Source organism: Brachyhypopomus gauderio, chromosome 13 (assembly GCF_052324685.1).
Source record: "Brachyhypopomus gauderio isolate BG-103 chromosome 13, BGAUD_0.2, whole genome shotgun sequence".
NCBI classification, from domain to species: domain Eukaryota; kingdom Metazoa; phylum Chordata; class Actinopteri; order Gymnotiformes; family Hypopomidae; genus Brachyhypopomus; species Brachyhypopomus gauderio.
Window position 1 is genome coordinate 1,724,664 of NC_135223.1, and position 11,760 is coordinate 1,736,423.

At 40.6% G+C, this 11,760-nt stretch overlaps 1 protein-coding gene across 4 annotated transcripts in view; it reads left to right on the plus strand.

Moving 5' to 3' along the window:
- znf1035 (zinc finger protein 1035) overlaps positions 1–11,517 on the plus strand; it is a 28,321-nt gene extending 16,804 nt beyond the window's left edge. For all 4 annotated transcript variants that reach the window (XM_076970159.1, XM_076970160.1, XM_076970162.1 and 1 more), the window contains exons 3-4: positions 2,516–2,562; positions 2,670–11,517. In XM_076970159.1, coding sequence (XP_076826274.1) covers positions 2,720–10,645 — 7,926 coding nt within the window. In that variant the 5' untranslated portion in view covers positions 2,516–2,562; positions 2,670–2,719 and the 3' untranslated portion in view covers positions 10,646–11,517. The remainder of the gene's footprint in view (positions 1–2,515; positions 2,563–2,669) is intronic.
- The last annotated feature ends 243 nt before the right edge of the window (positions 11,518–11,760 follow it).

The window sequence follows — 11,760 nt, forward strand, 5'->3', positions numbered from 1 at the left end:
ACAGGCCATGACTGAGGTGCCCTTGAACAAGGCACCTAACCCCAACTGCTCCCCGGGTGCCGGGCTAGGGCTGCCCACCGCTCTGGGCACGTGTGATCCACAGCCCCCTAGTAATCACGTGTGTGTGTGTGTGTGTGTGTGTGTGTGTGTGTGTGTTCTGACTGCACAGATGGGTTAAAAGCGGAGGACAAATTTCGATTGGGGTGTAAAAATCACAATTGACAAAATATGGCACATTTCATTTCACATTATCAGACCTTCGATAGCCGAACCACTTCCACACCACAGAATTGGTATTTCCCCTTTTGTCAACTATTTTGTCTGCCGTATTTTCGCTCGTCGAAGCTCGTTTAGTCACAGTATCGTGGACAGCTATACTTATTTTACAGTTGGTATACGTCACAAGCCAAACCAAAACTAGCATAACCTGCTGAGTGCTGCGTGCACGTGGTGTACGTCATCAGCAGTGATGGCTTAGTTACCTTGAAAAAGTAATCAGATTACTGATTACTCCTTTAAAAAGTAACTTGGTTACGTTACATATTACTTTATTTTAAAAGTAACTATGTTAGAAGTTATTTTAGTAGTTACATTCAATAAGTTTTTCCAATACTCACTTTATTGGAAGTGCATTTTTAACAGTAACAATGTAGTTCCTGACATTATTTAAATGTATCTCCTGACATTACGTTAGTGTTGCTGCGTGGTATTATTTGTAAAAGTATTTGTAAATGTAATACGAGCGAACTGTTGTCAGACAGCTATTTATTGTGAAACGAAATACAATTACAATTTCAAGCATTTTTAATTACGTTAGCCAAAATTCCAGCACTTTTCAAACCTGAAACATAATGCAACATAAAAATTTGTCAGGTAAATGTTCCTTCCCCTGTTTTTAAGGGGTATTTCTTTACACTACCACATATCGTTACGAAGAACACTGCACAGAATGATGTGAACACGCTTGCGCTCTCAAAGGTTCACGCTCAGCATGCGGAGTCGAGCACTATGGTTAGACACATGTTTAACTGTGCCAAGAAGAAAGCAAATATTTCTTACTTAGGAAAATTAAAATAGTAACGCACAGTTAAGTAATTTTACTGGACTGGAAATAGTAACTAGTTATATTGTTACTGAAAAAAGTGGTAAGATTAGAGTAATGCTCTGTAAAATGTTATGGCTAGGGCTGGGTATTGATTCAAATTCCAAGAATCAATCAGATTCTGAAGATTAAGAATCGATTTATTTCGATTTAAATCAGATTTAATCGATCCGATTCGATCCAATTCGCGGTTTAGTGTTATTAAAAATGTATTTGAGCTGTTTCCTGACTGTGTACAGAAGCAACATGTTAAAACTAGTATTATATCGATATTAATCAGCAAATAGTTACTGGTAGTTGGTAGTTACTGATGGCTGGAAGAAACGTGTTTTATGTGCGCTGTCTGCGCTTCGGTAAATGTAATAAACGTAAAAAATTGGAAAGTGCAAAGGATTCTGTCTCGTCCATCGCCTTGCACCCAATGTTACAAGAACATTTTTAACTTTTTTAAACTGTAAAAACACTGGGTAAACTGTCAGTGACATGGACTAACTGTAAATAGTCACTGACACTGTCCTTCTCCTTTTAGATTTCCGATTTGACTATCGTCGTTACAGTCACTGTCCGACGCAGTGTTGTTTTACAGTTAGTTAGACCGAGCACGCCTGCGTGAATTCAGTGACGAGGCGGGGGTAAAAGTTCCCTGGGGTAAATGTAAAAAATTATTTTAATTTTTTTTTAATCGATCTTTGGACGTATGAATTGATTATCAGATCATCATATGCGAATCAATTCTGAATCGGAAAATCGAGGCCTAGGTTTGTTACCGTTTGCGTTTGTTTTTGAGCAGGAGTTTTCTGTTTTTTCCTGTACAACAGATATACTGAACATGCGCGCACACACAAAACTTCTCCCCGGGCTAGGGCTGCCCACCACTCTGGGCATGTGTGAACCACAACCTCCTAGTAATTGTGTGTGTGTGTGCGTGTGTGAGAACTGCACAGATAGGTAAAAAGTGAAGGACAAATTTCGATTGCTGTGAAAAATCACAATTGACAAACATGGCACACACACAAAAGAACAACTTAACAAACCTGGTAGACCAGGTGAATTTGATTGAACTTGTATACTAATTCTATTGACAAGTCATTTAAATTTTCTTCATATTAATAATGGTTCTAATGTTATGCACCTCTATTAATGCATTCTGAAGTTGACAGTATTTATCAGAACAATTACTCTCAATTGAATACCTAATCATGATGTATATAAGCATTTTGGATGTAGCTTGATCAAGATTGGTGCTTTCTGGCAAGATCTGATATTTTAGAATGTAGTCCTATTTAGTTCAATTTGCCCATTAAATTATGCCAGTTTGAGAAATTGCTTGCATAGCTGTGTTCTTTTTGTCCATTTTAATAATTGATTGATTTGGTTTTTTTGGGTCCTTAATTTTATTTATTTCTTTCACAGATAAGTGAATTGCCATTTTCCCACTGATGTGTACTGGATACAATTGGGTGAGTACTGCGTTCTTCTGCTCCCCTTCTGTTTTTCTTATTTATTTTTTAAGTTGGTTTTATAAATGTAATATTACATCATTAATTATATCCTAAATTTCTTTCAGGGCTTAAAGGGGATATTTATTGATTCTCTTTAAACACTCAGCGTACCACAATGGCTCACCGATTGAACACGTGTCATCATTCTAAAGGTCCCCCTGACTCAAAGGCTTTGGGAGTTTCATTGGAGTCTGAGGAGAGTTTTGAACATCACATTGAGCAGCTAATCGGAAAAGAGAACCATTCGAACATAAGCGTTTCTGAAGAAGTTCCCTTACCAGGTTTGAACTGTTTGAATTCGGACACAGATACTTTGCAGGATACAGGCCAAGAACCACCATGGCAAGGTGGTGGGAAACCAGTAGATACTGAGGCAAATCAGTCAAGGGATGTCATGACCAATCAGATGGCCTTTTCAAAAACTGATGCATCTGTGTGGGATACACATTCAAATGGGACAGGACTAGATCCTGCTTTAACTGTTGCCAGTCTTGAAGGTTACTCGGATGTTAGCAGCTGCTCTGAAGCAGATCTTGACTCCATTTCAAATACTTTCATGGAAGACCCTGATGGCAACCAATTTTCAGAATATCAGAAGATTGCAAGTATGGGGGACAAAAATGAACTGGAGAAAGAACCTTCTACATTTTTCCATGCAGGTGATTTACATAGTATGTTAGTAGCAAAAGACACAAAAAGCACAGAAAAGCATGATTCTGATTGTAGAGAACTCCTTGACACAAAGTGTGACTATGACCATTTGAATAATGCGATAGATGAATATGGCCATGGGGAGAAGTCCACCTTGAGTCTTGAGAATCTTTGCTCAAATATCAGTACCACAGAAGGTGAAACTGACTGCATTATGACCAATGAGGAATTTAAGGAGGATAACCCAGAAATGACAAACCAGGTTGGCAAAAGTACTGTAACTTCTGAAATTGGTACTGTTTGTGATTTAGATCTAAATGCTGCAAAGAGGGTAATTGAAGGCAGTGAAAATTACATCAGTAGTGGAGACGGACATCCACAAGGTCTTTGCCCATTAGATGAGGTCAGCAAAGCATGTGGAAGCGAACTTGGTAGTCCAGAAAATGGATCAAACTCTGACATTGAAAAGGCTGCAAACGAAAATGTTCCACAATGTGACCAAAGTGAAAGTAAATGTTCTATGAATCAAGTTGTCGAACGCAGCAGTTTTGACTTCTTGCAGACATGCTTTGGCTTTAAAAATGAACAAAACCTTGAAAACCTTTCAAAATTAGATCAACCTGTGATGGACTCTCTTTGTGAAGGTTTGAAGCAGAACTCGCAGAATAATCACGCACAACCCCCAGTTCTTGTTGGAGCTTCAGGTCAACCAGTCATTGGATATCAAATGGAGGAAGCAGATACCATGCAGGAACCTCCTGTACTCGATGCATTCTACAAGGCTCTGGTTCCTTCAGAGCCAGGATGGCAAAATGACTCGTTGGAGGAGCAAATGATTGGAGTTCTAGCAAGAACTGAAAGTAGAGATGAGATCAGGATAAGTAAAGTTTCTTTAGTGTCATCCCAGAAGTTGATGAAAAAGCTGCAACCTGTTGTTCTTCTGAAGACAACTGAGCAGAGTGCTGCTGATGGAATGACTTACTCTTGTTCTGAGTGCCAAAGGAATACACACGGTGTAGATGAGCTTATTGATCACCACCACTATGAACACTCTCACTATGCTTTTCAATATTGTCTCACCTGTGGATGTTATTTTTCTAGTGGAGCACTAGCAGAGCAACATTTGTGTGAGCAAGTTATGCCGAGTGACCTACAGCTGCCTGATTCCTTACAGTCAAAGACTAAGGCACAGACAAGGAAGGCAAAGTACACATGCAAGTACTGCCACAGAGTATTTGTCAAAAAGCCATACTTTCGTAATCACGAACAACGGCATAGAGTTATCACACAGTATCGCTGTAAATGTTGTGGCCTGTACTTTCCCAATGTGAGTAAACTGATCAGCCACAAACGAAAAGTCAAGTGCCCACCCCTGGTCCTAGACCCCCACAAGCAGGCTAAACAGAGTGGAGAAACATGCCTTAAAAAGCAGAATAAGCCGGTCATCATCATTGAAAGCGATGGCTGTCGAATTGAGCTTCATGATTGTTTTGTCAAGCTTGTGGACATAAAGAAGAATAGACAGCCACCTGAAGTAATCCAGTGTCCAGTTTGTGGGAAAAAGTTCAAACTCCGAGCACAACTGAAGGGACACCTTAAGGCCCACTCAGACGAGAAGCCCTTTAGGTGTGATAGGTGTAAGAAAGATTTCAAGTATTCCTGGAATCTTAACAAGCATAAAAGGGAGGTGTGTTCTCAAAACCCTGTCCAACCTCCTGAAGTACCTGTGCCAGACAGTAGATTTCGTGGTAGGTTTGCGTGTCCCATTTGCTCACGGATTTTTAAGTACTCCTACAATCGAATGCGGCATTTGCGTGAGCAGTGTCTGAAAGAATATACTGGAAAAAACAAAGGAAAAGTTGGGGACCGGTATAAATGCCCTTTGTGTCCTGAAACATTTACCATGGCTTGTAATCGTAGTAGGCATGTCAAAAACACTTGCTTTCAGCAATATAAAATGAAAGGGAACATATACAAAAAGAAAGAAGTCAGGGAGGTCAAAGATGATGTTAAACAAGACAAGGAGGAGAAGCAGCCATTGATTGCATTGCCCTCTGAGAAATTATCCCATCATAAATGTAAAATATGTCCAGCTGTGTTTGCACATAAATCGGGAGTCTACAGACACATGAAGAAACATCGAATGCATGAAAATATAAAAATTCCAGTTGATAAAATGATCAACCCAAGTGATCTCAAGCTGTCAGACTCAGCAAATCAAAACCAAGAATCTGTTGCTGTGGCCTCTAGCTACCCTATCTCGTGTCGATTCTGTGAAAAATGTTTCAGTTCTACTTACTCATTGAGTAAACATTTACGTATACATAAGGGAAACAAACCTTTCCGCTGCTTGGACTGTGGCAAGCATTTTGCAAGGCGTGGCCATTTAGTATCTCATAAAAATGTTCACAGACGAAAGATACAGTGTTCAGTCTGTAAAATGATTTTTCCCACCATTGGAGATTTGCTGAAACACCGACAAACTCATGTAAAAAAAGGGATGCTGAAGTGCCCTGACTGTCCAATGGAGTTCAAGTTTCCTGTGTTCTTGCGTCGACATGTTGCAACACACGAGAACAAACTCAAGTCAGCCCAAACAACGTTTGAACACAACTTGACGAATCAAAAGGTGGAGCAAATTCGTGAGGACTTTAGGTGTGCAATATGCCAAAAGGTATTTGTGGATTCAAAAGCACTGAGTGAGCATTGTTTAACTCACATACCCAAAACCTCTGCTTCCAAATGTCAGTTCTGTAAACGTAATTTCCACAGTCGAGCATCACTGATTCGCCACCTCCGTCTTCACACTGGTGAAAAACCTTTTCCCTGTGAGCAATGTGGAATGCATTTCCATCGCAAGGAACCCCTTAAAGCTCATCAAGAGAAATGCATAGGGGTGCCGGAAAAGCCTGCATCTCTGCCCAAACCTCGTATACGTGAGAAATACAGAGTACCTGCAGTATTGGATGAAGTGAAACGAATTTTTAAATGCTCCTACTGCCCACATGTATTTGCCATGTCAAACAATTTGACAATGCATGAAAGAGCACACATGGCTAAAAACATAATTCCATGTTCCAAGTGTGGGAAGTTTTACAAAAGAAAAAAAATTAAAGAACATCAAAAGAATTGCCGGGGCAAAGACTCCCAACCTACCTGCAGACAGTGTGGTGCGGTATTTACCAAAAACAATTTAAAAAATGCATACGAGTGCAAGTGCAAGCATGTTACCTTAGTTGTCACAAACGCTAACATGGGCTCAAAAGAAATAAACGTCAGTGTCAAGGACAGGATGAAGAAGTGTCCATATTGCCCTAAAAGTTTCCGGTATAGATGTTACCTCTTGAGACATCTTCGTTCTCACTTGAAGAAAAAAACATTTTCATGCATGCATTGTGGCCAGAAATATGCCACTCAGCACCGCTGCTTGCAGCATGAGGCCTTCTGTGATGGAGTGATCAGGGAACATGCATCAGAAAACTGGCCTGAATCGGATCAACCCAAAAACATGACCCTTAGTTTATCAGATCTGCAAGATGCCAGAGCAACTCTGGGGGAAAATGATGGGGAATTTAAATGCAAATTTTGCACCAAAACCTTTACAAAGTCCCGAAATCTGAGACGCCACATTCTTACCCACACAGAAGTCAAACCATATCGATGCAAGACCTGTGAAAGTTGTTTTTCCCGACATGATCATCTGAAACTGCACCAAGCACGCTGTAAAGGCAAGAGAAAACGTCTTGAGGTGCGCATTGAGAAGATTACTCTAGACCATGTTGGTACAGGTTGGCAAGCAGGAATTCAACAACTGCAATTTAAATGTAACACTTGCTCACAGACGTTTTCCACCCACAGTAACCTAACTAGACACATTTCAATACAACATTCTGTTTTCAAACCTTACTCATGCAAAAAATGTGGTAACAGATATTGCACTAAAAAGAGTCTGAAAAGACATAGTCTCAAGGTCAACTGCAAAAGGTCCTCAGAAGAGAGCTCGAAATCCCACAAGTTAAATGCTCCCATCCAAGCATGCAGAGAAACCTCTAAACTCTTGCAACGCATACAAGGACACTATACAAATAAGTGGAAATTTTCGTGCGAGTACTGTCCTCGACGTTTTAAAAACCAATCACAACTGAGTGTGCATACTCGTCTTCATACAGGGGATAAACCATTTGGCTGCGCCAGTTGTGGTGAGCGTTTCATCAGAAGAGATTACTTGCAGCGCCACTTGATTAAATGCATTGGAAAAATAGAGAGTCTCGAAAAAGTGCTTTGCGACCAGTGCGGTGGATTGTTTACTCAAGAAGCACTTCATATACATCAGAGGAGCTGCATCATCAACTTGAAGTCAGCTGACTTGCCCCCGAGGGTGAGCAGTTCCAACAGCCCCTCAAAGATCAAGGGCTTTTCTTGCATCAGTTGCAGTGACCGCTTTCTGTTGTTCTCACAGCTTCAGCAGCATTTTATGACCAAACACAGAACGGATGTAGTCCAGCAGTCAAGCACCCTGGAATACGAACAGTTGAATCCTTTGCACATAAAGGAGGAGCCAGTAGATGAAGAAGAGTATGCAGGAACCCTGCCAAGCAGCAGTCAGACAAATACTAAAGTCACATCTGACGACATGGAGGGCGAACGGGACAGACCATTTAAATGTCAGCTATGCAACATGAGATTTATCAGCAATGGTGGGCTAGGAATGCATATGCGAACTCATTCAACAGTGTACCCACTCTCTTGCAAAAGATGCCACAAAGGATTCTGGAGCAAAAATGTCCAAAATAAACACATGAAAAAGTGTAAGGGGCTTGAAGTTATTGCAAAAAATGAACCTAACCTTCAATCTGCCGCTTCACCAGAATTGGAGTTTACTCTAAATGATACAGTTCTGGTGTTTAATAAGGGCTCCAAAACAACAGGGACTGGAGTACTGCAGACCAGGTTTTCATGTAAGGATCAGGATAAAGGGCATATGGATAAAGGCGATTTAGTTGTTAACAAGTATCAGTGTTCGGAGTGTGATCAAAGTTTCACTGATGGTCTCAAACTAATAAGCCATCTTGAGGATCATGGTCGAGAAGACCAGGAGCGCAGACTAGGCAAGCATCATCCATGCCATCTGTGTGGAAAGACCTTTGGTGAAGCTGGAGTACTGCAAAGACACATGAAGACCCAACACCAGGAGACAGTTACCAATACCTGTCCAGAGTGCTTCAGAAGTTTTCGTTGTCCCTCAGATTTAGACATCCACAGATCTTGTCATGACCCCAATCGGCCATTCGTTTGTAATACATGCGAGTTGAGATTTTGGACTGCTAAATCATTGAGTGTTCATCAGAGACATGCTCATTCAGGTACTGAGCTCCTCAAAGCAACAGAGTCTATCCCAAAAACTGATTTCATGGCTACTAAAGAATACACTTGCTATCCTTGTAATAGAACTTACACGATAAGAAAGTCGTATATGAGACACTGCAGAATTAAACATAGAGAAGATTTAAGTCTGCCAGTTAAAAACGCTACTATGAAACAGCCGTTGGATAAGGATGACCCTGACGCACATTCTACAGTCAGTGATCTCAGTGATAATGACTCTGATTCTGCACCGTATTTTCCTTGTCATGTCTGTGGGAAAACATTCTTGACGTCAGAAAGTCTTGAGGATCATCAAAGATGCCATCTTGGTGAAAAACCCCACGAATGTGAGGAATGTGGCAAATGTTTTTTCCAGCTTGTAAACCTGCAGCAACATCAGCGTAGCCACAAGTCCGAGTTCCAGTGTCAGATGTGTGGTAAAGGCTTTGTGTCTCTCTTCGCACTGCGCAAACACAAGCACACTCATGTCCGAAAACGCCCTCATCGCTGCACAAAGTGCCATCTAAGCTTCACGGGATCTTCACAGCTAGCAGAACACATGATCACTCATCGTGATGAAAACTTTCCCTGTGATCTTTGTGAGAAAACGTTTTCCTGCAAGGCAAGCAGAGCAGAACACCGCAGGACCCATGCTGAGCAAGACGAAGAACTCCCTCCCTTGATTCCATCCACAAAGCAGACTTTATCTCCATCTAGGTCAGACAGGTCAGACAACAGTCCAGGTTTAAGTAATGCTCAACAATACAAATATCGCTGTGGAATTTGTCAGGTACGATTCCCAGATCCAGAACAACTCTCAGAACATGGATGTGATCCGGCCAAAGAGCGCCCGTACTCGTGTCCTGAATGCAATAAGCATTTCTTGCACGGTTCTCACCTTAAAAAGCATCAGCTAAGTCATCAGTTATCTCGACCACGTTCTTATCAGTGTAACAGTTGCCACATGAGTTTCAGCCACCGCCATCACTTCCTGACCCATTTAAGAAGACACGGTGATGAAAAACCTTCAGGCACTCGTATCAATAAAAAAATTAAGGTGTTAAACACTGATGTAAATCAAGACAAAATTTACACATGCCCCATTTGTCCTGAGAGTTTTTCTCAAGCCTTAGAGCTTGCAAATCACCTCTCTGTTCACTCGCACATGTGCAATGTTTGTAACAAAACCTTCGCATCTAAACAACAACTTGAAGAACATGAACAATGCCATTTGTCTGCAGCCACACAATATGAGTGCACAGAATGTGGAAACAGTTTTCTTGGCAGTGATGCCTTTCGTAAGCATCACTGTGCTCACCAGAAACGCTTGTTTTCAGGCAAACACCCATCAGGACCCTCCCTGTCACCTCCCCATAAAAAGAGAGCTTCTGGAGCTTCATTTGAAATAATTAATAACGAGGAGGACGAGGAGGAGGAAGTTGATGTTGGGGAAGACTTTTATAATTGTGCTGTCTGTAACAAACGGTTCTCTTCTTATAGTAGCTTGCAGGAGCATCAGAAACTACATGAAGATGCCCGCCCTTTCAAATGTTTGGTTTGTGGCAAAGGCTTTACCAAAAAGAAATATCTCACACAGCACCAGCAGCTGCACAGTGAGCGACCGTACCGATGTAATTTCTGCTCCGAATCCTTCAAAACTGAACCATCTCTTTTGTCCCACCATAAAATCCATGATGCAACACGGAAATACCAGTGCTCTGTGTGTCACAAGTCGTATCGTACGCCCTATGATCTTTCAAAGCATGAACAGAAACATTCTCAATTGCAAAGTTTGAGCGAAGCAAGTGGAGACAACAGATGCGATATGTGTTATAAGTCTTTTCCTCAGCTTTCTCAGCTGCGGCAGCATCAGGAAACTCATGTTGGACAAATTGTCTATGAATGCACGGAGTGCGACAAAGCCTTTGCTTTTCTGAATCTCTTAGAAGAACATCAGAGAACTCATGCAACTGACACAGACCAATCACCATCCGACGTTGTCTTTGAAAGCCCAGATGTTGAGTAGAATACTATTGAGTACTTCCTGCAATGCAGGCGATTTAGTCCTTCAGTTTTCTGAACACTCCTATAAAACTGTACAGTTTCTTGATGCATGATTTAAATTCACTTTCTTGCGATATTCTCAAGCTCTTAGTTTGAGCATATTTCATCTCGTATATTAAAGGTGTCACAATATATGTGTGTATATATATGGAAGACGTTCTTAGTTTTTGAGAAGAGCTCTAGTGTTTGTAGAGCAACCACACCACTTCAGATTAGGGTGTAATATATTATAAAATTGAGGTCTTGGTTGTGAAGTGAACATTTGCATGCCAGGGGAAAAAAAGGAATCATTATGTACATCCTTATCTTGGCAAGGCTTTTATTATAGAAATATCCATTCATGTTGAAAATGGTTGCTCTTTTTGGCCAATGCATACGAGTGTCTAATCTTTTTGAAGCATCTTTTTGTTCGTGAAATTTGTAATTTTGTCATTGTTTTGAATCTAGTATGTTTTATAGTACTGCCTTTTGTGTAATATCCTGATAAATGGTTTTAGCCATACATCTAATACCTCTGTTTGCAAGGTTTTAAGGCAGTGTGAAATGAACATAACTGTTACAGAGTTACATATAAGCCTTTGTATGTTCCTTTGTATGTAGTGGTTCATATATATATTTTATTCTGTTCCTGTGGGTTAATTTGAAAGCCTGTTCTCTAACTAGCCTTTGTTAAACAGGTGGCCAAGACGCCTAACAAGCACTTGGTGTAGTCATTTGGTTTGCAGATTGACTGCATTTATATTACAAGTATATATGCATATGTAAATTTTTTTAACATCATAACTGTATAAAATATTTAGGTTCAGACAATAAACCCATTTGAATATAGTTGCACTTTGTGGTCTGCATCTCTAATTTGATTTCAGTGACATTGTAAAATTTCCTGAATTGTTGTGTGTACGGTCTTATAGGTGATCGATCTCTTAACCAGAAATACAGAGCCTCCTGCTACTTCAGACCAAAGGAGGCAGTGCAGGTATTTGCATAGTGAAAGTGAAAGTAAAATGATTACATGGATGAGCCAGGTAAAGTGTAAAGCTAAATAAAGTGTTAAAGATGAATTCATAAATATTTTGT